The sequence below is a fragment of the Callorhinchus milii genome, unplaced genomic scaffold, assembly GCF_018977255.1.
Source record: "Callorhinchus milii isolate IMCB2004 unplaced genomic scaffold, IMCB_Cmil_1.0 Scaffold6, whole genome shotgun sequence".
Taxonomy (NCBI): domain Eukaryota; kingdom Metazoa; phylum Chordata; class Chondrichthyes; order Chimaeriformes; family Callorhinchidae; genus Callorhinchus; species Callorhinchus milii.
The window spans coordinates 16,191,857-16,217,154 of record NW_024704747.1 but is presented as its reverse complement, the minus strand read 5'-3'; the positions used below and the strand labels follow the sequence as shown (position 1 = coordinate 16,217,154).

The window sequence follows — 25,298 nt, the reverse complement described above, 5'->3', positions numbered from 1 at the left end:
CTACTGGTAATTTGAAGTACCACTGAAGCTTCCGTTTCAATTGGTAAATGTCGGTGTGCACACCCAAACCCCAGCAAATGCAAACCTACGTAATAACGAAACACGTTATATTGAGGTTTTTCTGTATTAAGTGTTGTTTTATATGCGACATGTTACATCAATCTACCACGAGGGAGGGGAGAAGAGTTGGTACTCAGATTGTAAATTGTCTTGACAGATAATTTGCTATTTTGTTTTGGTCAGCCTGGTGTGACACATATGTAAAACCATCACCATGGTTAACAGTATCCAAACCAAGCATCCCACCTAGACATGGAAATCCCAGAGATAGATTGTTGGAATGGAACGTGCACTCTCTCCCTGGAGGGACGTATCTTGCTTACCTAATTCCGGAAAGTATTAGGCACAGGCTGGCAAGAGCCAAGGCTTGGGGACCCCAGAATGTACTATGGGGTACTACTGGGGTCTTACCAGCTAAAACTGCATTGCTTGCCATTGATATTGCTGTCTGGCAAGCTTTCCCGCTTCTTGTCCAGCTACCCGTGAGGGCTTTGGCTTGCAGGGTTAACAGGAGCTGAGTGGGATAGACTCCCTGCTCCAGGGACTGGTTTGCCCTTCCAGGTCCTGCTCATGAGTCACGCTGTCTGTGCTGTCATCAGCAGTGCCCTGGAATACTGCGGATCCTCTTGGCTCAGGAAGTGGACCACCGAGACCACCACAGAGGGCTGGCTCGATCCCGACATTCCATTGCCAGGCATGTCGCCTCGGAGCCAGTTGAACTCCAAGGAGACCCCGCTTACCCCCCCCAGAAGATAAAATAATTCGCTACAAGGGTGTAACTACCTGGCTTTATGTTTCCAGCCACTCGTTTTATTGCTAATCTGGAAATGAACCATCACCTGATTGAGCAGTTGCTGACTTGTCCCGTTTGCCTGGACCGCTACAAGAGGCCAAAGCTCCTGCCTTGCCAGCACACCTTCTGCCAGGAGCCCTGCTTGAAAGGCTTGGTCAACGAAGTCAACCGAAAGGTGAAATGTCCCGAATGCAGGGCGGTCCACAAAATCCCCCGCGAAGGAGTGTCTGGATTCCCCAACAACAGGACTATTCTCAGCTTTCTGGAAATCCCTCTGGAGCAGATCCCAGGCCTGAACAGCAATGGGCCACTGACCTGCCATTTCTGCAGCCTCAAGGAGGAGCTGGCAGTGTGCTGCCATTGTGAGAAACACCTGTGCGATTCCTGTCAGCATTTACACATGGAGCAGCTGCGACTGGACCTCAAGAGGTTGGTGTCCCAGTTGAGGAGGTCCGTTCCTAAGCTCTCCAATGCCCTGGGAGCACTGGAGCAGAAGCTAGCGTCTCTGAAGCAAAATGTCGAGGCAGTGCGTGCTGAGATCAGACGCAGCGTGGAACGGTTTATCGCCGAGTTGAAGGAACGGGAGCAGGTTCTGATGTTGGAAGCGGAGACCCTGGTGCAGTCGGCTGTCAGGACTCTTCAGCTGAAGCAGGAAAACTTGGAGCTTGAGCTGGCCAGCATTTCAAGTCACTGCGACTGTGTTGAGAACAGCTTGAAGGGCAGTGGGCGCCTCCCAAGCAGCGAGCTGTGGCAACTTCACAAACAGTCCAGAGAGCTCATCGGACAGATCAGGTACTTGGATGAGCCAGATGAGGTCCAGCCCAAGGTTCTGAGGTTTACAGCCAATACCGTTGCTCTTCACACCGATGTCGTCAAGTTTGGCTCAGTCTCTTGGGCCACAAAAAATTCAACACCTTTGCAACTCCTTTCTTCCAGTTTGTCAAGATATCAAGCAACACAGAACTCACATCGAAGCATTACTGTTTCAACGCAGAGCAGCATTGAAATGTATTCCCCTCTGACAATAAACAATTCTCTTAACCCTTTGCCCAGGATGGCTAGTAACTATTTATCCTCGAATTCACAGTTAGGGCAAAGGGCAAGCTCCAGCGATTCCCAGGCTCTGATTATTGAGCTGCTGGACATGAACCACCACATGTTGAGCCTCCCGTTGACCGGTCGCGATCTTCAGCTTCACTATCAGGAGAAAGGACGCCTGCAATTCAAGTTTGGATCGAAAGGCAGTGATCTGGGTCATTTCACTTGGCCAAGAGGGGTGGCTGTGAGTCCTGAAGGTCACGTGGTCGTGGCAGACAGCAGCAATCACAGAGTCCAGGTATGACGTCAATGATAGAGCGGGTTGAGCAAAGTATCTGTAGAACTCAAAGTTAGCATTAGGTCCACAAGCAGCAGAACTTTAATAGAATAGGGTGGGGGGAAGGGGGTGTAACGAAGACGCTGCAAAGTAACGAGGTACATGGTTAAGAATGCACAAAGCATCCAAATATTCATAGGAAACAGAGTAAGAGGGAACCTGTAAAATAAATACACTGACCGTCTCTGGTGTGGGGAGTGAGCTAACAATTTTGCGTGAGGTGGGGCAGATGTTGTCGATTAGACAGGAGACTGGGCAACACAGACAAAAGAATGTTTTGCAAAAAAGGCCATGCTGCTGGAGGGGAAGGTGAAAGTCTGGTAGAAGCAATGAAACATGTAACCGCACTGTACGGTACGTGTCAGCAAGGAGAACCTTACCCCTTGGGTTTGGCTCATAGAGCTGAGGAAGTGTTTGCCATGTGCTCCTCCTCTTCTCCCCCCTCCCATTAGTTTATTTTGAGACACAGCGGACATGCCTGGCCCCTTTGCTCTCCCCACTTAGCAGAGCTTTGCCTCTGTGATTCGGCATTGTGTATTAATACTAAATCTGGTAGACTATCAGTTTGAAAAAGGGTGTGCATGGAATGAACACGAATGTGTGAAATGCTTTATCTTGTTTGAGCAGGAGATCCATCGTTTGTTTGTGTACTTTGGATTTTATGCTTTCTGAGGAGCAGATGGTGCTATGGATCAGTGATACATAATCTTCTAGGACCTGGGTTTAAAATGAGCCCAGAGTGAAGGGAGGAAAGTCTGCTCTCTGCTGGCTGCAAAACTCCTTTGTAAAATGAGTTCAGAGTTTGGACAGTCAGAGCCAAGTTCCAAGTGGATCCACAGCACAGAATGTTAATTTGAGAATACATATAGATCTGGCTGCTGTGTTCGCCTGCACAACATGCAGACACTATTTGCAAATTTTGTGAAGTGCTTCAGGACGGATGCCTGAGGTGAAAGGAGCTATATAAAATAATAAAAAATAAATAGTAATCCTTGCATTTGATAAAGCACCTTATCATGTCGTTGAGATGTCTCAAAGCTCTTCACAGGATATACTGTAAAGTGAGTAGACTGGGTATTTTGTCGTCGAACACGTCAATCAGTTGCACACAGCAGTGTCTCACATAACAGTCATTGAGTGAGTGACCAATTTTATTTAGGGGATTTATTGGCCAGGTCACCAGGAGAAACTCCCTTCTCTTTCTGAATAGTGCCATGTGATCTTTAACATCCATCTGAATAGCCAGATGGGACCTTGGTTTAACGTCTTATCCAAAATGCAGTATTGTCATGATCCATAAGAATGAGAAATCTCACTCTTGTACCACAGGCAATGTTCTTTAGTTTGGAAGGACAGATAGAGATTCAGCGTGACTTTGCCGTACCTGCACTGACAGTGCTTCTTGAAGCACGGATTTTGTGCCTGAAATAACATGGAGCGGGCCAGTGCCCGCCGAGTAGAGCTGTTGGTGAAGGTTTAGTAGGTCACAGAAGTAGGGAGGAGCAAGACCATGGAGGGCTTTAAAGATGAGGTCAAGGATCTTGAACTCAATCCTCTGGGTGAAGGGGAGCCAGTGAAGCCGGACGAGGCTGGGGGGATAGGCTCCCTGAGCTTGGTACGAGAGAGGACACGAGCTGCAGAGTACTGCAGGTATCAAGAGTAGCGATTTGTGATTGAATTGTGGTTATAACAGACTAAGCTAATCATCCGTTGTGATTTCTTCCCACACAGATATTCAGTGGAGGAGGGAGGTTTGTCAGAGCGTTTGGATCCTACGGTAGCAGTGACGGAGAGTTTGATTGTTTGGCCGGTGTTGCTGTCAACAGCCAAGGCTGGATTATCATTGCTGATCGCTACAACCACCGCATTCAGATCTTTGACCGGGTCGGGCGCTTCATACGCAAGTTCGGGAAAGAAGGTGCCTGCAATGGGCAGTTGAGTTACCCTTGGGGGGTGACGACAGATGGGCTGGGCTTCATCTACGTGTGCGACAAGGACAACCATCGGGTCCAGGTCTTCACTTTGGACGGCCAGTTTGTGCGCAGGTTTGGCCGCCTGGGCAGTGGGGATGGCCAGCTGGAGCACCCACATTACTTGACCATCACCTCCCAGAACCAAGTGGTGGTCAGCGACAGCTGTAACCACCGGGTGCAGGTCTTTGATAAGTACGGCCGGTTTGTGAGCAAATTTGGGTCCGAGGGCACGGCTCCGGGCCAGTTCAAGTACCCTCGTGGTCTGGCCGTTGACCACGAAGGGAACATTCTCGTGGGAGACAGCGGGAACAATCGCATCCAGATCTTCCGTCCTGACGGGACCTTCCTGCAGGCTTTCGGTAGCTGGGGAACAGGGGATGGACAGGTGAAAGGCCTGGAGGGCATAGCCTTTTATGGAGGAGATATCATCATCAGCGACAGGGAGAACCACAGAATACAGATCTTTTAGCACTGGACTCACCCAATAACCTCATGGGTCAAGGAATCACCCAGTGAAGTGTTACGCCAGACAGGCCGACCAGAAGGTCCCAGTTTGCTGATCACAGCTGTGGGCATTAGAACAGGGTTAGAGAAAGGTGGGTGTGGAAATCAGACTGTGTTCCCACTCCCGATAGTAATTGAGTGATCTTTGCTAGTTAGTGCATATATGTGGATGTCAGGCAAGGGCAGGATCATGCTTCGCTGTGACGCCCTCCATTGGTAAAACTGTGTGCTAACGCTCACTGTGTAGGTCACACAGAAATAATGACTGGAGTTCCCCTCGGAGCCATACTCCAGCAGGAATACGTCTTCAGGAGAGGAGAGGAACAAATTGGCAACAAAATAAAGAAGATAAAGTGTTGTTCTATCTTCAGAGTGGATCACCAGTGTAAACTTATTCGTAGGTTTGAACAAAAGGCATGGACAGTGTTGGATTATCGAGAGATCCCAACGCTTGTTCACATTACCTCTCAGCAAAAAAAAACAATAAAGGATGAGATTTCTAAAATGTGCTGCAAACTCTGAATGATAGAGGAGGGGAACGGACTGGATTGACAGGGTTAAACATGACATTCTGGATAATCTGGAATTGGTTTGTGTTGACATGTGCGTGGAAATGCCACAGAAGTGAAATGAGAAGGGTTTAACGAATTCTGCACAAGAGCTGGAAGTGCCTGTCACTCATGTCCCCCTGCCTTCCGTAGCTTTTCCCACCTCCAGCTCGGACTCCCAGCTCACTCAGACGTCCTCCCAACGTGAAAGGTGCTATGTAAGTGTAAAAACTACTTTAAACTGAGAGTGACTTGGAAAGGCTTTGAAGCATTCGAGTAAACTTTGAGAGAAATCAGCAAGGGATATAGTCAACAACAAGAACTTGCATTTATATAGCGCCCTTCACCTTCACGCGGGGTAGTGTCTCGGAGCGCTCAACAGTAGCAGAGCCTGATCCTGAGCTGGGGGGGGGGAGAGAAAAATTGACCATAAACAGTTGAAGAAGAAGGTTTTTAGATGTGATCTGAAAAAGAGGAAGGAGGGATTGAGGGGGAGAATTCCAAAGTTTGGGGCTGTAGAGGCTGAAAGCATGGCTTTCAACACATTGCATTGGTATGTTTTTGCTCATCTTTATGAACAACTATTTTAGAGTCAAAGACTCCATACCAGTCGACAGATCTGCATCTGGCAAGTCTCCTTCAATCCTACCTGATGAAATGGAGCTTTATTTCAGAATCTGACCTAAATTACTGTGCTGGAGTGTTTCCGCAGCTCCTAGAGTAGAGCATGAAATTAGGATTCATACTTCACTCTGGACAGCGCTGAGAGTACTACACATGTTCATCTCAGTGCATCACCAGCCAGCGTCAAATGCAGGTTTTAATAAACACAAAGAAGCTTTAGCACAGGGTAATGAGACACCCAAGATCTTTTAAACAATTTTTTAAAAAAAGTTTATTTTTTAAATTACCCGCATTTAGACATTAATGAATTCACAGCGCAGCCAATGCACTGATTCTCCTGTCAGCGGTTTGAGAAGTGCAGCAGGCATAAAATTTTGGCACATTTTAAGCTACATTTATACTGCACATGTACTCTAAGTGGTTGGTTTGATAATAAAAACAGTGTCAAACTCAGCAGTTTAAATAGCACATAAAGTTTCATTAAACTTTGATCTATATATTCTAGTTTGAATAACTTCTCATTACATTTTATCGAACTAAACTCTGCCTCTTCTACCTCAATGGGCCAAGCAGCCTGCGATGTTTCTGACTTAGCTGTCCATTTCAGTGGTGTTGTCTTTGCCCTGGCTGTGCTTCACCAATTTGCTTTAAAAAGTCTCAGAACCATTTGATCGTTAAACTATTCCGTGGTGATTTTCGAAGGCTGGAGCAGCCCCTGATCAGAGCTGTGGACATTGGAACAGGGCTAGCGAAAGGTGGGTGTGGAAAACACACTGTGTTCCCACTCCCGATAGTAATTGAGTGATTTTAGCCTCTACACAGAGGGGGAGTTTTATCATTTCAACTCTCACCCGCTGCTTGGGTGGCATCACCAGCCAGGTTCTCTACCATCAACTTTCTCGAACAGCAGCAATTTCAACAACATTCCCCATGGTTCCCACACACAGGAGGTTGTGTTTCACACAACACCTTGCTTTTCTAATTCTGGTTCAAGCTTTTAATAATAATCCTTGCATTTGATATAGCGCCTTATCACATCATTGAGACGTTCAAAACGCTTCACAGTATATACTGTAAAGTGGATTGATGGTTTTGTGGGCAAAACAGAGTAGCCAGTTAGTTACATACAGCCATGTCCTCCAAACAGCCACGGAATGAGTGACCAATTTTATTTGGGGGTTTGTTGGCCAGGACACTTTTATAGTTCTTGTTGAAAACCTCTTCCCTCTCTCTCTCTCTCTCCACAACTATAACAATAATAACTAGTCATGGCTTGCAGCCCAATGGGTAAATAGATAGCTATAAGAAAACTCTTCCCCTTTTCTGCCTGGTGCTTTGATACACGTGGATGAGTGAAAGCAAAGTTCCAGGATAACAAGATGCATTATTTCATGAAAACTGTTGCATCCACATGTCCTGAAGTCAAATGAATATTCACAGTAGTTTCCCTTTTTATCAGCCCATAGTTTTTTTGGACAGGGAGAGAGACGAGGGCAGGTAAGATAAATTACTCTTTTTAGAGCCAGTTAACTTGTTTTTAAAAACAAGTTAGTGTTCACTGCAGCAGGGTTGGAACAACACCATTTAATACTAATAATAATCCCTGCATTTGCTAGAGCACTTTATCACGTCTTTGAGACATCTCAAAGCGCAAATAGTGGCAACCAATTGCGCACAGCTGTGTCCCACAAACAGTCGTGGATTGAGTGACCAAATTATAATTTTTTTTCAAGGAATTATTACCCCAGAACAATCCACCAATTGACTAACAACCAGGTTCCTACTTACTGCTAGGTAAACAGAGGTGTGTGGAGTAAGGAAACTTACCCAACGTTTTGCCCTACTGGGAATAAAACCCAGGTCTCTCGAGTGCTCTAACCAACAAGCTACAGGAGCTCCACAATTGCAATTTACTTTGCAATGAGAGNAAAAAATTATTTGTGAATGATGTTAATCTCATGGATTTTAATATTAATGGCTCACTAGGTTTGACACTTTTAAACTCTTGTGTTAAATGAAAACATGTATCATTTGAAATATTCTGTACAGTCAGAGTCCGTGGCCTCTTAATTTCTCAATTTGTTCCGAAATCTTACAAGCTGTCCCCATGGTAACTGTGTTGGCTTGTTACTTAGTTACCACGTAAATTATTCACAGATCCCAAAATAGGTGCCTTTCCCTTTAAGGCTCAACGCTCTTACATTTAATAGCTTCTTGCAGTTTAGAAGATGGATGTTATACAAAATGGTATGGGCCAAAAGGAGATTTAATGTGAAGGATGTGAATGGACTTGTTCATTGGAACAGTAAAAGATCAATGCCATTGACGTTGAAGAGAATCGTTATTTACCCTATTCATGTAAGGGTTAACTTTAAATGTTCTCAATAATTCAAGATGGCACTTTTAGTGCAGCGTCATGCTCTCAGTGCAGATTGTCTTGACTACGGTCCAAGTAATGGTCGTGACGCAAGACAGCAAGCACCTGCTTTGCCAGGTAAATGTGCTCCGACTCGGGTGGGTGGGGAGAAGGAGGGGAGAGGAGAGAGGTTATGAACTTTGCGGATCACAAAGATTAAAATGTTGAGTCAGATTAAGAAACAGAAAGCACACTTTCCCTCCTGTCCTCAAAATTATTGGACAAAAGGTCTTTTAAGTAACGTAACAATTCTTTTAAGCAATTAATATTTAACAATCTGACGTGATACGAATTAACTGTGAGCATCAACTCAGCACCAACAGAGCCAATGAAGCTCTTCTGGCGAGGGCTGGCTAATGAAGGGCAACACTTGAATTGGTGAGCAAGATGGATAATTAGCTTTGAACAGATGGGTCCATTCTGCCTTAATGTGCAATCACTCTTCAGTAGTGACTGACCTCACACAAACATGCACACGCCTACCACCCTGGGAAGCTCAACATTTCCCAACTGTAATGGCAGGCTTGCCAGTCACCACCTATCTCCAATGTGAAGACCAGATTCAACTCTTTGGGCTAGGGGTAGGGGAGGATCACTGTACACAGTACACAATATGTACTTGCAATTGGGGGGAAAAAAATCCCATTATCCTCCAAGCACACCGTCTCAGTGTAGTTACACCTGACTAGCTGATCCTTCAAAAACATGTTGATTACTCACTTAAAAAATATAGGCCAAACAAAATGTAATGCACATCGGCATAGAAGTACCTGGAACCTGTGACCGACTCATTGCGAAAAATGTTTCAAGCCCGCTTTCTCCAGACCTACTCAAAGCCATTTTGAACGGCTTACAGCAGCTCTCTATGGTGTGGTATCCAACTTGGGGGCTCAATAATTGGTCATGGCAATGACAGCTTTGGCAGCATCACTATAACAGACTGCAGCTTCTATCCCTGCAGGGAAACAAGAAAGGGAACAACAAGATGCAAAGAGAAACAGCATGGTTGCAGGCAGTTCCATCCAATTCGAATCATCAGGGGGTAAGGTAGAGTCAGCTCTGTGAGGAACTATAATCCGCAATCATACTGCTCATCTAGTTCTGGTCCTGATCAGTAATGGGTAAAAGGAATCAAAATAAATTGACTTCACAAATTTGCCAACCAAAATACATGACTTCACTGTTATAAATATCCACAGAATAAGCATTGTTTCTTCCCCATTTACTCCCAATCGCATTCAGTCTCAGTTCGTGTCCAAACTGAATTAATTCAAAACTGTTACAATACAATGTAAAATGACATTTGTACAGCGCCTTTCATATCAGGAGGACGTTCCAACACATTCAGGGATTTGGACCCGAGCTGGGGATCAGGATCGGGGAGGGTGGAGCGCAGAGGGGTAGGAGAGTGGCCGAAGGTTTGGTTGAAGAGAAGGGTTTTGAGATGCGCCTTGAAGGAGGAAAAGGAGGGAGTGAGGCAAAGAGATTGCAGGATGTTCCATAGGATGGGGTTGAAAGACTGAAGGCCTGACCACCGATGATGGACTGGGCCGAGCAGGGGACATGGAGCAGGCCACAGCCAGCTGAGCAGATAAGAGCGTACAGGTTGATATGGGGTCAGCAGATTGCAGAGGATTAAGCTCATGGAGAGCCTCTGGATGATCTGCAGCTTGTGGAGAGCAGAGTAGGGAATGCCGACAAGCATAGTCGAGTCATCAAGCAATAGACAAGCATTGGCGTAGTTGAGCCTAGATGTAATGAAAGCATGGATGAGAGTTTCGGTGGCCTGAGAGGTGAGGCAGTGGCAGAGCCGGGCGATGTTGCGGAGGTGGGGAAGGCAGAACGGGTCATGGCATGGATGAGGGGTAGAAAGGACAGTTGAGGGTCAAACAAGACGCCAAAGTTCCGGACTGGCTTAGTGAGGTGGAGTGTGCATCCCTGGATGGTGATGCTGTCAGCGTCTAAGGTGTGGAGGCGCTGACGGGAGCCAACCAAGAGGGCCTCGGTATTGTTGACGTTCAACAATAGAAAGTTAGCTCTCATCCAGGACTTGATATCTGACAGACATTCTGTCAGGACAGCAGTGGTCCTGGAGTCGAGGCTGGAGGCAGAGAGATAGAGTTGGTTGTCATCCACATACATGTGGAAATTGACCCAACCCTTACTTAGAAGCCACCCTTATACAAAGGCCGCTTTGGCCCAGCCCCGAGAGGTAGTTAAAAACAGGCTTGACTCTAACCAGAAAGAAGGCACAATAAGTATTTTGGTCAAGCTTCTTTTAAAAAAAATGCATTTTTATTGCACTTTTTAACGCTTGAAATGCCTCAAAGCACTTGCCAACTCATTATCCTGTGAAGTGCAGTGATTTTTTTTGGCAAATGCATCACCTAGTTTTGCCAGCAATAGGCTGCAGATGAACCAGCCTCGAGGATTGTGGGCTAAGAATCTGTGTAAAATTCTCCTTTTGAAAAATCAGGTTATTTCATCTATCGTTCACCTGAAGACAAGTAGGAGGTACCTTGGTTTAATACCTCAATAATCTTTCACCTCAAGATAGAAATAGTGGCAAATGAGGAAGTCCTCAATCGTGGCATCTTCCATAGAGAACGAGAGCAAACTCATCAGAATCCATTACACTTGAAAGGAGGAAATCTTAATTAAAACTACTCATACACATATCTGAAGACACTGAGGTTCACACATACATGTCAAGACAGACACACACAAGACTACACACAGAAAGTCAAGTGACCAGGGAGGTATTAGTTTGGTTTTATTGTATCCAATGAGTGGGCACACATCACTGTGATGCACCATTAATACAGCATCAGTGTTAACGCTTGGTATGTATTCTTTTAGAATAATTCAATTTATTTTCAAACGCAAACACACAAGACTGTAAAATATGCAATCTTTTCTCAAAATTAATAAATACAAGGATATCACAGTACAATCGAGACACTGTTACAGCAATAAAGCCAAAAATATTTCTCACTCTGCATCATAATCAAATATAGGGTTACTGTGATAAACTCTTGATGTGTTCAGTCAAACGAGGTCGACCCGAGCCAACTCGATACTTTTCAGTTACTTCCCCCATTCACGACGATTAAAGGTGCTCTCCCCATTGCAGTCACCTTGTGTGTGTGTGTGTGTGTGTGTGCATGCGCACACAGGGAGCACTGACTCCATTTTAGTCATACCAAGTATATGCCAGTTATATGCTTCCAGTTACACTGGGAAGGAAACGACCATTCATTCTCTTAAGAAACTGAAAGTTCTTGATGAGGATTGGTGGGGGAATATTACATAAGGTTTTGTTCAAAGACATTATAATGTTTCATTATTGTTGCTATTGATCAATTCCATAGTGCCTCAGCTTGTGTGTAAACTTTGCCCATTAATTTTGTCAAATTTTGGCACGCGAAAATCTCAAAATGCTCTGGCCAGGAACAAGTCAAACCTGCTAAGTGGTGAGAAAGGTGAGCCATGTCACGACCAGGCTCACTTCGCCTGAACGTTAACATTGATGTTACAAGACATTTCCCAAGACAGAAAGGCATCAGTCTCGGGCTTAGTGCAGACCACGTGCAACTTCAGACCAGTGAATGAAGCGTGGATAAAGCAGGTCCCGATTAGGTGGATTAAATTCTCTCGATGAGGACATTCCATCACCTTACTTTGAGAATTTTCAACAACTGAGGGAGGGTTCAGCAATCAGCAAATAGTGGCATAAAATTGAGTAGTCATGGGAAGGGGGAGGGAGGAAACAAGTGTAGGAGATGGTGGTAACAGTAATTGCTCAGTTGTGTATGTCAATCTCACCCTCTCTTTCCACCTGCTCCTCCCCTCCCCCAAACCCACAATCATGTAGAAGTTGAACATAAAACAGCCTTAATCATGGCTTCATGTGAAATGTATTCCGTGGGTCAAAACCAAGCTGACACACACAAAAAAACGAATTTACAGCAGCAAGCAATTTCCCATAACACAGGGCACCAAGAAAATTCATATTATAGATTTTTTTTACATTTTAGTTTGACGATAGAACCAATTCTTCTGCCCAGCAGATCTCGCTTTGATGCTGAGGCTTTCAACCAGATCAACACACAGTAGGACTCCGGACCATTACCTTGAAACAGCAACCTCGGATGTTGGTTAGACTGAAATGGGTCAGCTCAGGTCACTGGACCTTCCCCAGATGAAATGTGTGTTGGTAAATCCATAGTTAACAAAACCAACATTTTAATAGTAAAGCGTCTCTCAGCGACATGGCCCATTGTGTCATTGTTGATTTGTGCCAGTGATTTTCCGCAAGATGGAAGTGCAGTGAGAAAAAGAAAGAAAACGGGTTGTTTAATGACTGGCTCATGGAATATTGGGAGAGGAGAATGCAGTCACTTACGGGTGAGGGAAACAGTACACGGTGGGAGGTTCTGAAAGAACAGAGAAGCAAACAGTCTGGTGGCAACAACCATATTCTGCATTGCCAAGCATATTTCATTACAAAGCAGGACACTGAAGACAAGAACAATTACAATAACAACAAAAGATTAGAGACAGATTCCAGCAATTAGTCAAAAACCTTAAATGTACACACATTTTGAAATGGCGTCAATAATGCCCAAGGCTCATTATATGACGCTTTATAATTTCAATATACTGCTCTGTCTCTCTGCTCAGTGTAAGAAATCAAATCCTGCCACAGCGAACTACAATAATGTTTGACCTTCCTCCTACCCCTATAACTTTGTAAACTACTCCTTTCAAAACTCGCCATATCACATAGTGATATGTGAGCAGAAGGTGAGCAGCAAATCTCAACCAGATAGTAGAGCCGAAAGCCAACCAAGAAAGCAAGGCAAGGCCACTGACGAGGAGCCCTTGCTCGAATGCTGGAGTTACTGTGAATGAGATGAAGGTAGCGTTTTCTAAGTAGAACTGTTCAGTTTTCAGCCGAGTGACTCTTTGCTCTAAATGTCTAGTTTGTTCAAAGACCAAGTATAACAGATTGGACCATAATTATCTGAACAGTTGGATGCCTCATTTCCTTTTCTCAAACAGCCTCTCAAACCTACCCAGACAAAGACACAATAATTTGCTACAATTTACAAAGCCGCTGACACTTACTCCCAATGTGCTTTGACAATGCAGCCCCAGCATTTTAGCAAAGATACTCAAAAGTAGGTACATGTTAAAAGCATACACAGAGGGAGTGAAATTTTTCACAGCATTTAGCTCACTTTAAATGGTTCAGCAATCATCCCCATTTCATCTGGTGAGACTGTGTCAGGTGTACACTGGACAAGTTGTATAATTATAATAATACTTGCATTTGATGTAGAGCTTTATCACGTCTTTGAGACGTCTCAAAGTGCTTCATAGAATAGACTGTAAAGTGAATTGACTATATTTTGTGGGCGAAATACCCACAAAACTATGTATCTTAGTTGAGAACTCAATCACCACTAAGCTACTTTTCTATCTGAGAGGGTTTTCTCAACAAAGAGCACACAAGTCAAGATTTATTGCTACGTGCACCCGAGACAAGGTTAGGCAGGAGTTTTGTGACTAAAGACCATCAGAGAGAACGTGAATCCTTAGTGGCACAATCTCTCGACCAAGACTGAATGCACAACACAATGAGTAACAGCACAACACAATGAGAAACTGGTTCCTCAGTCTCTGGACCGAATGTTAGATTACGTCTGGGAAAGGGAGAAATTTAATTCTGTACATTTAGAATTGATGGTCAGTTTTTAAACTGTGGTATGAAGAGAATATGAAGTGTGACATCTCAGAACAGCTGCCTCTCTACCCTCTCTGCTTGGTGATTTGAGGTATTTATGATTCTAATTTCAAGGTCTATCGTGCACCAATTGCTAACCCCAGCCAAGTTTTTATTACCTTTCAGAAACTCTCATGTCAGCGATCAAGTCATTGACTCCTCTTATCTCCCACTGCAGCCATCTGAGCAAGAACAATAATTTATTTACAATTTATGATGAAATATATAGCTATGGACAAAGGAACTCGGTGGAGATTTCTCTAACTCCCTTCACAAAACTCTTAACTCAAACACAATGACAAAAGGAGAGCCTTTCGTCCCACCAACTAAGATGAATTCCCTCAATCTATGTAACAAAATGGGAATTAGCAAACCAAGAGCTATCTTTGATGCACCTAACCCCTACAAGGGTTGCAAACACTGGCTGGTGAATAGATCTGATCTCCTACTGGAACACTCCAAATGGTGAAGATGCCTTGAGGAAGAACAGAAATCCTCAAAACAATTCAGTCTTTCCAATCACGAATGGCACAGTCAATGCTCTACAAAAATTCAATCAGCGATAGATGGTCCACTCTCGACTACAGTCCTCCAAAGTCATTCCATGCTCCCAGCAACACCCAAGATCCTCTTCAAAACCCATCAATCATCTCTTAATATTAAAGTAAAAAGTAAAAATGTAAAGGCAGTGTAGGGGCTAGGGTGAAGAGAGAGAGAGAAAAAAAGGGAGAGGTCACCAAGATCTAAAATTCAAATAATTTTAAACCTAAAGAACGCCAGTGTTTTAATTTTTTTTTTAAATTGTTCACCGAATAAATCCTTTTATATTAGTAAGTTGCAACTGCTGTTACGTTTTTGCTAGAATCACAGTGCAGATCAGTGAAAAACCAATAACTTTATATAAGCTTAGCTTCCATCAATAGGATGATAGACATCGTGCCCTGGTAGATGAATCCATCTGGCTTGTTAGGGCCTGAGACTATGAGTTAGGAAGAGAGTGAGCTGCAAACATGCAAATTTCTCCTTGATTGCCATCAATGTCCTGGTGGCAGTAGGTGCATTTCTTGCAGAGAAAAGTGGCTATTGAAAATATTTGCTTCCTGCAGAATATGCTGCTTTGGGCTGAACAACAATATGGTGGACTGTAACTGGTGCCAGTGGCTGTGAGCTGGTAAAATGAAGACCAGATCATCTAAATATGGAAAGGGAGCTGTTTAGAGAAAGGCAGGAGAAAAGTAGAAACAACTTTCAGATACAATGCAACGACTTAACAGCCTTTTGCAAAGAAGTTTTGCATACAGGGACATTTACTGAAGTGAAAATGGGAGAAAATGCTGGTTAATTGCAATTCAGACTGTAGTGTCTGCTTAAGAGGCAAGTGGCCAGTGCTGGAATGATCTTGAAATGATTATGCAGACCTATCGCCATCATGCAAAAGGCTGGTGATGAACAATTCAATGGATCAGTTTTACCTCAAAATGCATCCGCCATGAGGGATAAGTATCCTGGGGCATCTGACCTCACATTATGCCACAAAGGTTCAGCACACCCGACATAAATACACGCGCACACACACAATACAGCATCATTAACACAGTGACTGTCATTTGGATGTGGGGGGGAGGTGGGGGGGTGCAGAGGAATCCCCATTAAGCGCTCTCTCCTGATCCTGGCACAGTGATCAATGGGTTTCCAAATCGTGTTCTGCTGCAATATACAATCTTTTTTTCCAGCATCGGGATTCGCTGATTTTTCTTTTTGCTTCATTCAATCTGACCAGTGTAACCCTCCAGCAACAATCCATTTTTATTGTCCATTTAAATAATCTGTTGAATAAATTACAGGTCAAATGTGGTGCTGTTGTAAAGTCAAGGAGGAAGGTCTTCAGACTCCGACCCCAATTTAAAAGAACTGTGCAGAGAACTGGTCAGGCAGAATCTACATGCTGGTCTAGTTTAACAAGACCATGTTCAGTTATCCTTAATGTGCATGGTGCCAGTCAACTGGTCAGTGATACCCAGTTAGTGAGTTCTCCTAGGTCAGTTTTTCATGCTGAATTTGGTAGTAACAGGCCTGCAGAGAAAGATAAAGAAACCACGTTATTGACAAAAACTTTTTATGTTGTAAAAGCAGCATCACCTTCTCCGTTCAGTAATCCCTTAAGCTACAGTTTGTCTGAACTGTTAAATCCACTGGCACTCCACTCTCATGGTACACAATGTTATCTCACAAGAGAGATTTGCCTCATTTTATCTCATCCTTGTAGAAAAAGAATCTCACCGGTTTGCAATTACGGCATCGAGCTCTTAACAGAGTCCAGTGTCCTACCCTCTATCACTGATCAGAGCTGTTGATAACTCTCTTGCTTACAGAAATACTTGCTGGTTGTGTTGCTCCTTGTAACAGACTCGCAGCCATCAGTTAATCTGTGAAAGCTGCGATTTCTAATATTAGATTGTACAATGACTGACCTTTAGTGTTGTGAACATTATGCCCTGTTCCCCATGCTGTACAGATGGGTCCATTAGATCTTCAATTAGATGGACCTCTGAACCCAGGTTTCTGATCCTAAGATGGGAAAATAATACAACAGTTCACCTGAAAAGGAATACTATCCAACCTCAGCATTATCCACCAAAGCTGGTTCATGACAATTCAGACTGTTGGCATTCACCTCATGGTGAATCATAGGACCTTACTGGCACACATGGTTGTAGCATTTGCTGACAGATTGTCACTATACTTAATTGTATCAGCCTGGCTCAGTTGGTAACACTCTTGCCTCTGAGTCAGAAGTTTGAGGTTCAAGCCTCATGTCTGGACTTATTGATTTATACAGTCTAAGCTGATGTTTCATTCCAGTGCTGGGGGTATGCTACATTGTTGAAGGTGCCATCTCCAGGTGGATGGTAAAGATCCCATGACATAATTCAAAAATAAAAGGGAGTTTCTTCCAGTGTTCTGGCCAACAATCCCCAGAATTAAATTAATTTCATTGCTGGCTGTTGGACTTTGTCATGTGCAAATTAGCTTCAGCTTTCGCCTAAAAACACAGCCACTGGACTTTGCAGTATATCCTGAAGTACTCCTGACGTGAAAGACCCTATACCAAATGTAACAATTCTTATTAATTATTATTTGTCTGAATTACTTTGGGAGATATCGCAACCAGATAAGGTGCTATAAAAGTGTCTCGACATTGAGACTGACCAGATTTGACAATGCAAGTTTGAATCACTGCCTCACCTGGCTCGCAGCACCACATAGAGGAACACAGGGAACAGGTCATCCATGGACCAGAGGAAATCCTCTCGCAGCATGCCCAATACCTCTTGCGTGATCTCCTCAAAGGTCTGCTGGATGACATTCAGCTTGTCAGATGGGGTGAAGGTCGTGCTATTGATCAGAAAGCAGTCAAGGTCACTGCATGAAAGGCAACAAGTCATGAGGAAGTCATGTGCTTTCCAAAGTAAACACTGGGCAAGATGCAGGACAAGAGTTCAGCCCTGCAATCAAAGCTCATGGTTCGTTAAGATATTTGGAAAGCATTCTCAAAGTTTCCCCTGCAATATAAATACCTCCATTCAATTCCAGCCTACAAATTATTCCATTCTCGCTCTGCCATAAGATCTTCCATATTTACAGAGGTGCCACCTATGGGTAGGTTAACTACATCTACACAATGTTTAAAGATTAGTGGGATTTACCTGATCTGTTGTAAGCATTCAATAGCTGACGCGTAGCAAACCTCCTTTGCAGTGGGCAGCACCTGAGGAGATGAAGCCCACATGAGTGGAAAATAACCCCTAGAGTTGTATTTCAGCACAAGAGCATGTACTATAGCGTTAAAACAACAAATCATGCTTTACCTCTTTCTTCTCTCCCAGCACAGAGATTGTAACAGGCCAAAACTTCCTGCAGGATAAATCAGAAGGAAATTAAAGTAATATGTGGGAACACAAATGAACACGAAGATGATAACTTAGTTGATGAACTAGTGTAAGCAGAAAGAATGAATAAGCTTGAGGAGTGTGCAATGCCGTAAGACCTGTTAAGTGAACTGAAATACTACATCAATTTTCTGCTATCTAGGGAGATTCCTTGGATGAAAAGCTCTCTGTGGGTCTCTATTGGCAAACAAGAGCGTTACAGCTATAATGTTATAATCTTGGCACATTTTAACAAGGTGCTGAGAAGGCAGAGTCAATTTCCATTTTATCTCAGATAATAATACTTATATTTGACATAGAGCCTTACTACGTCTTTGAGACGTATCAAGGCTCTTCATAGAATACACTGCAAAGTGAATTGACTGTATATTTTGTGGGTGAAACGAGGCAGCCAATTGCACACAGCAGTTACCCACAGACAGTCGTGGATTAAGTGACCAAATTATTATTTTTCTGTGTTTCTTTTTAGCAATTATAACCACGGAAAAGCAATCCACCAATCGACTAACAACCAGGTTCCTAATTACTGCTAGGTAAACAGACTCGTGTGGAGTAAGGAAACTTGCCCAATGTCTCACCCTGCCCGGGAATTGATCCCAGGTCCTCTCGCTTGCGAGGCGAGTGCTCTAACCACCGAACTCCAGGACTCCACACATAAGGGTTTCACACTGCTTTTGTAGCCAGCACGCTGCAGGCCAATATACATTTTTTTTAAATAGTCACAAAAAGGATAGTCACAGATCTTATCAAACTTATGTTGATAAATTAAGCTGCAACTATACAACAGGGCAATTTTTATCAAGGATACACAATCACTACAATCGAGCAAAAGGTGAATGCATTTCAACTCAGAGGAAACATTCGGTCAGCATGCAGCCCAAAACGAGACAAAAATGGGATTCCTTTTCAGCTGTGGTACAAGACATTGATTTTACTGTGACTTTACTATAATCACCTATTTTCAAGCAAATAAACAGAGGGTCCTCTGTACATTGGATACAGACTGCAGGAGTTTTACAATAGTAACTCCAAAGGGATTCTGCGCTGGAGCATTGAAGTTCAAGCAGCTCAACACCACCTTTGCCCCAAGCATTTGTACCTTACTGGAAAAGATTCCAAAGCCATCATACAGATAGTAGGGATGAGCATTAACGCACAATGCCGCCAGCAGTGGTGTCACATCAGTGATCATGAGAGATGAATAGACCAGCTGGTGTCATCAAGCCACAGGATTCTCCAAAAGGGCATTCAAGAGGAAATTAATAGCTCCTGGTTGAAAAAAGTCGATGTGGACGCATTGGAAATGTTTGTTTAAAAAACACTAAAACACTGGCAAGTGGCCTGCAAAGTCTTTTCCAGTCCTGTACATTCCTCAGGTATTAGAACAGGATCTGATTACATATTCCAAATGGACATCTATCTGTTACTGTAGATATGTAATAAAGACAACTTTGGCACATGCAACAACAAAATATGAATATAGCCTTAACACTATTATAACTTTAACATATTGAAGTTATAGTTACATGCCTGATAATGCTCCCTCAAGAAGAAAAACAATAATTATTTGGTCACTCAATCCACGACTGTTTGTGGGACACTGCTGTGCGCAATTGGCTGCCGGTTTTGCCCACAAATATACAGTCAATTCACTTTGCAGTGTGTTCTGTGAGGCGCTTTGAGATGTCTAAAAGACACGAAAAGCGGTATATCAAATGCAAGGATTATTATATTATTACTGCAGCGTGCAGAGTCTAAGAGTGGTGCATGTATCACCAGTACATATAGCAATGCAACAAAATGTATTATTGCATACTTCGACAGAGTACAGATAAAAATAATCCTTGCATTTGATATCACATTATTGAACAGTCTCAAGACGCTTCACATGATATATACTAAAGTGGATTGACTGTGTGTTTTGTGGGCGAAATGCAGCAGCCAATTGTGCACAGCAATGTCCCACAAACAGTCATGGAATGAGTGACCAATTTTTTTTTTATTTGGGGGGATTGTTAGCCAGGACACCTGGAGAAACTCCCTTCTCTTTTCGAATAGTGCTGTGGGATCTTTAACATCCACCTGAACAGACAGACGGGACCTCGGTTTAACATCTCATCTGAAGGACAATAACTTTGTTGCAAGCATTTGAACATCGTATAATATATTACAGAAACATACAGATGTGCATTACACCAATGCAAACCACATTCTTATTTCCGTCACTCAAGTAGGGTTTAGAGAGTGCTGAACAGCGTTTTGAGAAACAGCACAGTGCCATTTGCATTCACAATCAAACGTGGGAGTTGAGATTAAATTTCCTATTCCAAGCAGTCAACACCATTAAAATTTTAAATCTGTCACAGAGCTCATCTAAATTTCCAATCCAATGACTCATTGGCATTGCAAACATTATAAGTCTGAAAGGTACCGAGGCAGAAAGTGAGAATATTCCCAGCATTAGCATGAACACAGCTCATCTGCAGAGATATATTTCCATATTCATAGCCAAACTCCCTCCTCACACACACACACCACATAGGTAGTGTAAATTTAGCATGAAATATTAATGAAGCATTGTGAATAAAACCTTCGAGAAGAGAAGAGGAGCAAAAGGGCAGAACAGAATCAGACTCAGAAATTCAGATTGAATTATTTTACAGAGAGCGGTGAATATGTAGAATGCAGGTGGTGTGTTGTGAGGGAATTGGAGAAATGGATAGCTACTTGGCTAAAATAATTCAGGGCTGGGGAAAAAAAAGCGAAGACATTTGTTTAAAAATATACAGACTTGGTGACAGATGAACAGTACTGGAAATGGATCTGCAGTCCTGTACATTGCTATGTTTCTACGTTGCAGCCTGAACACTGCTTGGGAGGTGGGAAATGGCCCTGAACTCAGGGAATTGTTATGAAATGTTCTTGCCGCACTTGCAGGAACAGTCAAGAACGAGATGTTGGATGACTGACCCTCATGAGAGAAACTTCTAGAACACTGGTGGCCGACCTTTACGAGCTTTTCTTTATTAAGAAAAATAAGTTTTCTTAATTGAATATTTCTTGATTCATGCCATAGATCAAGAAAAACATAGTACTGATCAACACGGACTTACTTAGACTCGGGCAAATGTTCGGGGCAGGGTGTGTGTGTGGGTGGGGGGGGGGGGGGGGAGGTTGAGGAGAAGGGCGCTTCTTGATAGCTCTCTGGGGTCAGGGGCCGCAGTTCGGCTGGCACTGCTCTAGAACGACCTGTGCATGTAATTACATAATTACATGTAATTACATGCACAGGACAGATGGTTAGTTTCAACCACTGGGGCAGTGCCTTGTGTTATGAAAAACGTGTGCAACTAAATCAGTTACCAGCTAAATCAGGACAAAAGAGCAAGAATGGAAACGTGCATGGATAAATGCCAGCCCGATATTACTGACACACTAGACACAGGATGAAATCTTGAATTGGCAGTATTGACAGACTGCCACATGGATACCATCTGTCATTTATTTCCTCTGTTCATTTACAAAAAAAAACCTTTACACTTGCTGGGAACCCTGAATGTAACAGCAATACTTACTGTTGGACTCCCAAGAAGCTGAGCAGGGAAAGATCTGGCTGTTTGTTCAGCCGCAGTACACACTCCCAGTAAACATCTTCTTCCCTTTCATTGTCCAGAGCGTAGAGAGTAAAGAGCGGAGGGTAGAGTCGCGGTAACAACACAGGAAGGAGCAAGCTGCAGCTGGTCATCAACATGTTGCTGGAAAATAAAGGCCATGAGGTTAGTTAAGCAGAGGCAGACAGATTTACATCATCCGTCCCCATCAGCAGAGGACAGGAGCACTGCAGCAAATGGCTCTCCCAGAAATACAGCAATTCAATCAGGACAAGATCAATGAGGAAAAGCCAGGATGTCAGGGCCCCAGTGGGTTGGCATTCAACAGGAAAGGGAAAGTGGTGACTCCTGCACTTTAAGAGTTCACATGCCACCTGGGCAGAAGGCTTATCTAGAAGGCACATCTATGCACAATTGGCTGCTGCGTTTCCCTCACAAAATATACACTTTATAGTATATTCTGTGAGGCACTTTGAAACTTCTCAACAAAGTGATAAATCGCTATATCAAGTGCAAGGATTATTATTATGTTTGTAGGCAAAGCCTAGATTGAATGGAGTTTTGGGCACCCAGTTTATAACAACAATTCTTGCATTTGATACAGCGCCTTATCTTGTCTTTTGAGACACATCAAGCGCTTTACAGGATTTACTGCAAATTGGATTGACTGTATATTTGTGAGCGAAATGCTCACGTATTCCAGTCGTACACAGCAATGTCCCACACACAGAAATGGAGTGAGTGACCAATTTTATTTGGAGGATTGTTGGCCAGGCCACCAGGAGAAACTCCCTTATCTTCTCAAATAGCGCCCTGGGATCTTTAACTTCCACCTGAACAGGCAGACAGGAACTTGGTTTAACGTCTCAACCGAAGAACGGCACCTCCGACAATGCAACCCCACCCCAGGCATTGAATTGGCATTTCATCTATTATCTTAGTGTATGAAAATGTAGTTCGGTTCAATAACCCTCTCTTACCCAAAGTCAGGAGAGTCCCGATTTCCATGATCCTTGGTCGTTGTTGCTGGGATCATGCTGCCCTCGTTTGGGAGGTCAGGAAACAGAAATCTAACACAAAGTACAGATTAATCAAGATGTGTTCGACCCACCACATGGCCAGCTTAAGAGCACCACTGAAAGAAGTTGGGCACGATTATATGGAGGTCTCAACATGCAAAGAAGCACTGGAAAAATTGAGCAGAATCTTACCTTACCAGCTGGAAGATGCGAGTTAAGTAGGATTTGATCTCACTCACTGCTTGTTGCAGGAGCCGCCGGTTGGCACCCACCCCCACGTAAGTCATCCTGTACACGGCCACAAGTGTCTCCACCAGCCTCCCTAGCGGGTGCAGAGGAGTATCACAAGCCTACGGTGGGAGGGTGAAGAATAAGGCATCGTCTGCAGCTTTACCTCTGGTTTGGGTAGGTTAGATAAATAGTCACTCTTATATTCTACATTCTTAAGTTCTACAGCAGTGGTCGGTATTCATGCTGGTGAGTAACCTGCCTGGGGATCTGATTCTAAGATTTTGGCAAAATATTTGCAACGAGCTGGAAAGCATTACATTTCACCCTAACTGTCTGTCGGTAATTTCTCAAAGACATTGAATAGCAAACAAAAGGGGACAACTCTTTTGCTTCCCCTCCACCCACACATTTGACAGCTTTTGGCACAAAGTGCTCAGCGAACACTGGCCTGTTTCATGCCTCCGCCCAATCTGCCCTACATTAGCAAGGCAGGCCATTCTGCTCAAGTTCTCTGGAAGTCCCTCCGACTCATTTTTGGTCATTATTCCCTTCCCCATCCCCCTCGATTCCCATTCCCAGCTCAGGTGCTCACTGTATTGTACATTAGCAAATTAGACCCCATTAATTATAGGCTACATGGGAGCAAATAGCATAAAGCATCTGTCAGAAGCACCAAAGGTGGTGGCAGTTTCCACAGTTGCATCGAGACCCATGAGATCAGAACCCAAAGCTCAGAAGTCTACGAGCTGCAGAATTTATTTTCCCTAATTTGTCTAGCAACTTTTCAGGTTTAAGTCATAGGTGTTCTTTCACAAAACGCTCAGTCACTCGACTTAACAGTATATTCTGTGAAGCACTTTGAAGTGTCATGAAAGGCGCTATATACCAAAGATAAAGATTATAATGATGGGTCAGATACCTTGATTAAATATTTCCTGATGATCTCGTATTTCTCCAAAGTGAGGGGGCCGATGATCTCAGGGATAACTTCCAAACTCTCCAGCGTCTGAGCATGGGCTCGGCTCTTGAAATCTGGGCTGGACGAATCAAACGGAACAATCCATCAGCTTTAGAGCCACCAGCATTCCCACATTCCTCAGCTCGTGAGAATCTGGCTAATTGAGTACTGGCACACAAACAAAGTGAAACCTTATTCTAATCTTAACAGGCCAGGGGACATCACAAGAACAACATGCATTTATTTGGCACTATTCATGCCAGTTAGTGACACAATGCACTGTACAGTAGCTGGCTTGGGTGCCAAGCAAGTGAGGAGGAGAAGGTTGATCATAGACATGGTTGAAGAGATTAGTCTTAAGGTGGGAAGTAAAGGTAGAGAAAGAGGGAGCGCAGCAGTGGGAACGAAAGAAAGGCACAGAAGGATTTGATTGCAGATAAATGTCAGGTGACACATGCTGGAAGACGAAAGAATGAACATGTCTTGTCAATTGGGAAAGATAATACAATAATACTTGCATTTGATATAGCGCTTTTCACATCTTAACGTCTCAAAGCGCTTCAGAATATACTGTAAAGTGAATTGACTGTATAATTGTGGGCGAAACGCGGCAGTCAATTGCATCAACAACAACAACAACAACAAAATTACATCTGCGTAGCGCCTTTCACGTGCGAGTAAGAAATGGATTGGGTGCAAATTCTTCATTCAATGAAGGTTTGCAATCAATGCTGCCAATACAGCTAATCGTAGAGCAATTCAGAAAAAAACTTAACAGAGTGATAAAAATGAAGAGGTAGATTTGCGTGAGAGGGAATCAGATATTTAGCAAATAATTCAATGGTCTGGGCGGAGAAACCAGTGGGTGCACTTTATACATTCCTCCATTTCTAGCATATTTGTCACCTTCTATGTATCTGGATCTTCCACTATATGTGTTGCTGAGGTTGAATGCAGGCAAGGATAAGTTAAGTGTGTATGGAGTTATTTACCTGTCCTTGTGCTCCCGCTGACTTGTTGTGAGGCAGACTGCAATATTATCCCAGGCCTGATCCAAGTCGCCCTGCCCTGTGTTTTCACAGCCAAGCTGGCTCCAACATTCATCAAAAATAGCTTTCCATTTCTCGTCAGCCAGCACTGCCAGGTTACCCAGCTTCCTGCAAACATATCGGAGAAACAATTTGCATTTGTACACCACCTTAAGTCAAAATTTGTCAAAGGTCTTCACAATTACTTTGAAGTGTCGTGACTTTTTGCAGGCAAATGCAACAGTCACTTGGATCGGCAAGGTACCACTGATAGCCGTAAGATAAACGACCAATTGACCTGAGGGATTGTTGGGCAGGACACTGGGGAAAACCCCCTCTCTTTTGGAATATGGTCCTAGTACTTTTAACATCCATTGGGAAACCAGGCAGACTGGACTTGGTTCAATGTCTCATCCAAAA

At 43.6% G+C, this 25,298-nt stretch overlaps 2 protein-coding genes across 2 annotated transcripts in view; one reads left to right on the top strand and one right to left on the bottom strand.

Annotated features, from left to right (window-relative positions):
- Window positions 1-887: 887 nt before the first annotated feature.
- On the top strand, window positions 888-5,427 carry LOC103176921 (RING finger protein nhl-1-like). Its single transcript, XM_007890805.2, has 2 exons — window positions 888-2,189; window positions 3,960-5,427. The coding sequence occupies exons 1-2, from the start codon at window positions 888-890 to the stop codon at window positions 4,668-4,670; spliced, it is 2,013 nt and encodes a 670-aa protein (XP_007888996.1). The 3' UTR covers window positions 4,671-5,427.
- Window positions 5,428-14,961: 9,534 nt separating this feature from the next.
- Window positions 14,962-25,298, bottom strand: part of als2b (alsin Rho guanine nucleotide exchange factor ALS2 b) — a 56,175-nt gene continuing 45,838 nt past the window's right edge. Inside the window, exons 24-33 of the mRNA XM_042336155.1 lie at window positions 24,843-25,007; window positions 23,812-23,929; window positions 22,854-23,011; window positions 22,623-22,712; window positions 21,607-21,786; window positions 17,951-17,996; window positions 17,789-17,850; window positions 17,328-17,477; window positions 16,553-16,649; window positions 14,962-16,154 (exon numbers count right to left, since the gene is read on the bottom strand). Coding sequence (XP_042192089.1) covers window positions 16,116-16,154; window positions 16,553-16,649; window positions 17,328-17,477; window positions 17,789-17,850; window positions 17,951-17,996; window positions 21,607-21,786; window positions 22,623-22,712; window positions 22,854-23,011; window positions 23,812-23,929; window positions 24,843-25,007 — 1,105 coding nt within the window. The 3' untranslated portion in view covers window positions 14,962-16,115. The remainder of the gene's footprint in view (window positions 16,155-16,552; window positions 16,650-17,327; window positions 17,478-17,788; window positions 17,851-17,950; window positions 17,997-21,606; window positions 21,787-22,622; window positions 22,713-22,853; window positions 23,012-23,811; window positions 23,930-24,842; window positions 25,008-25,298) is intronic.

Excerpts from the sequence above, each read along its gene's own strand:
- LOC103176921 (XM_007890805.2), top strand. The coding sequence starts at position 888 with ATGAACCATCACCTGATTGAGCAGTTGCTGACTTGTCCCGTTTGCCTG. Across the intron at positions 2,190-3,959 it reads GCAGCAATCACAGAGTCCAG|ATATTCAGTGGAGGAGGGAG; the intron begins GTATGACGTCAA and ends CTTCCCACACAG.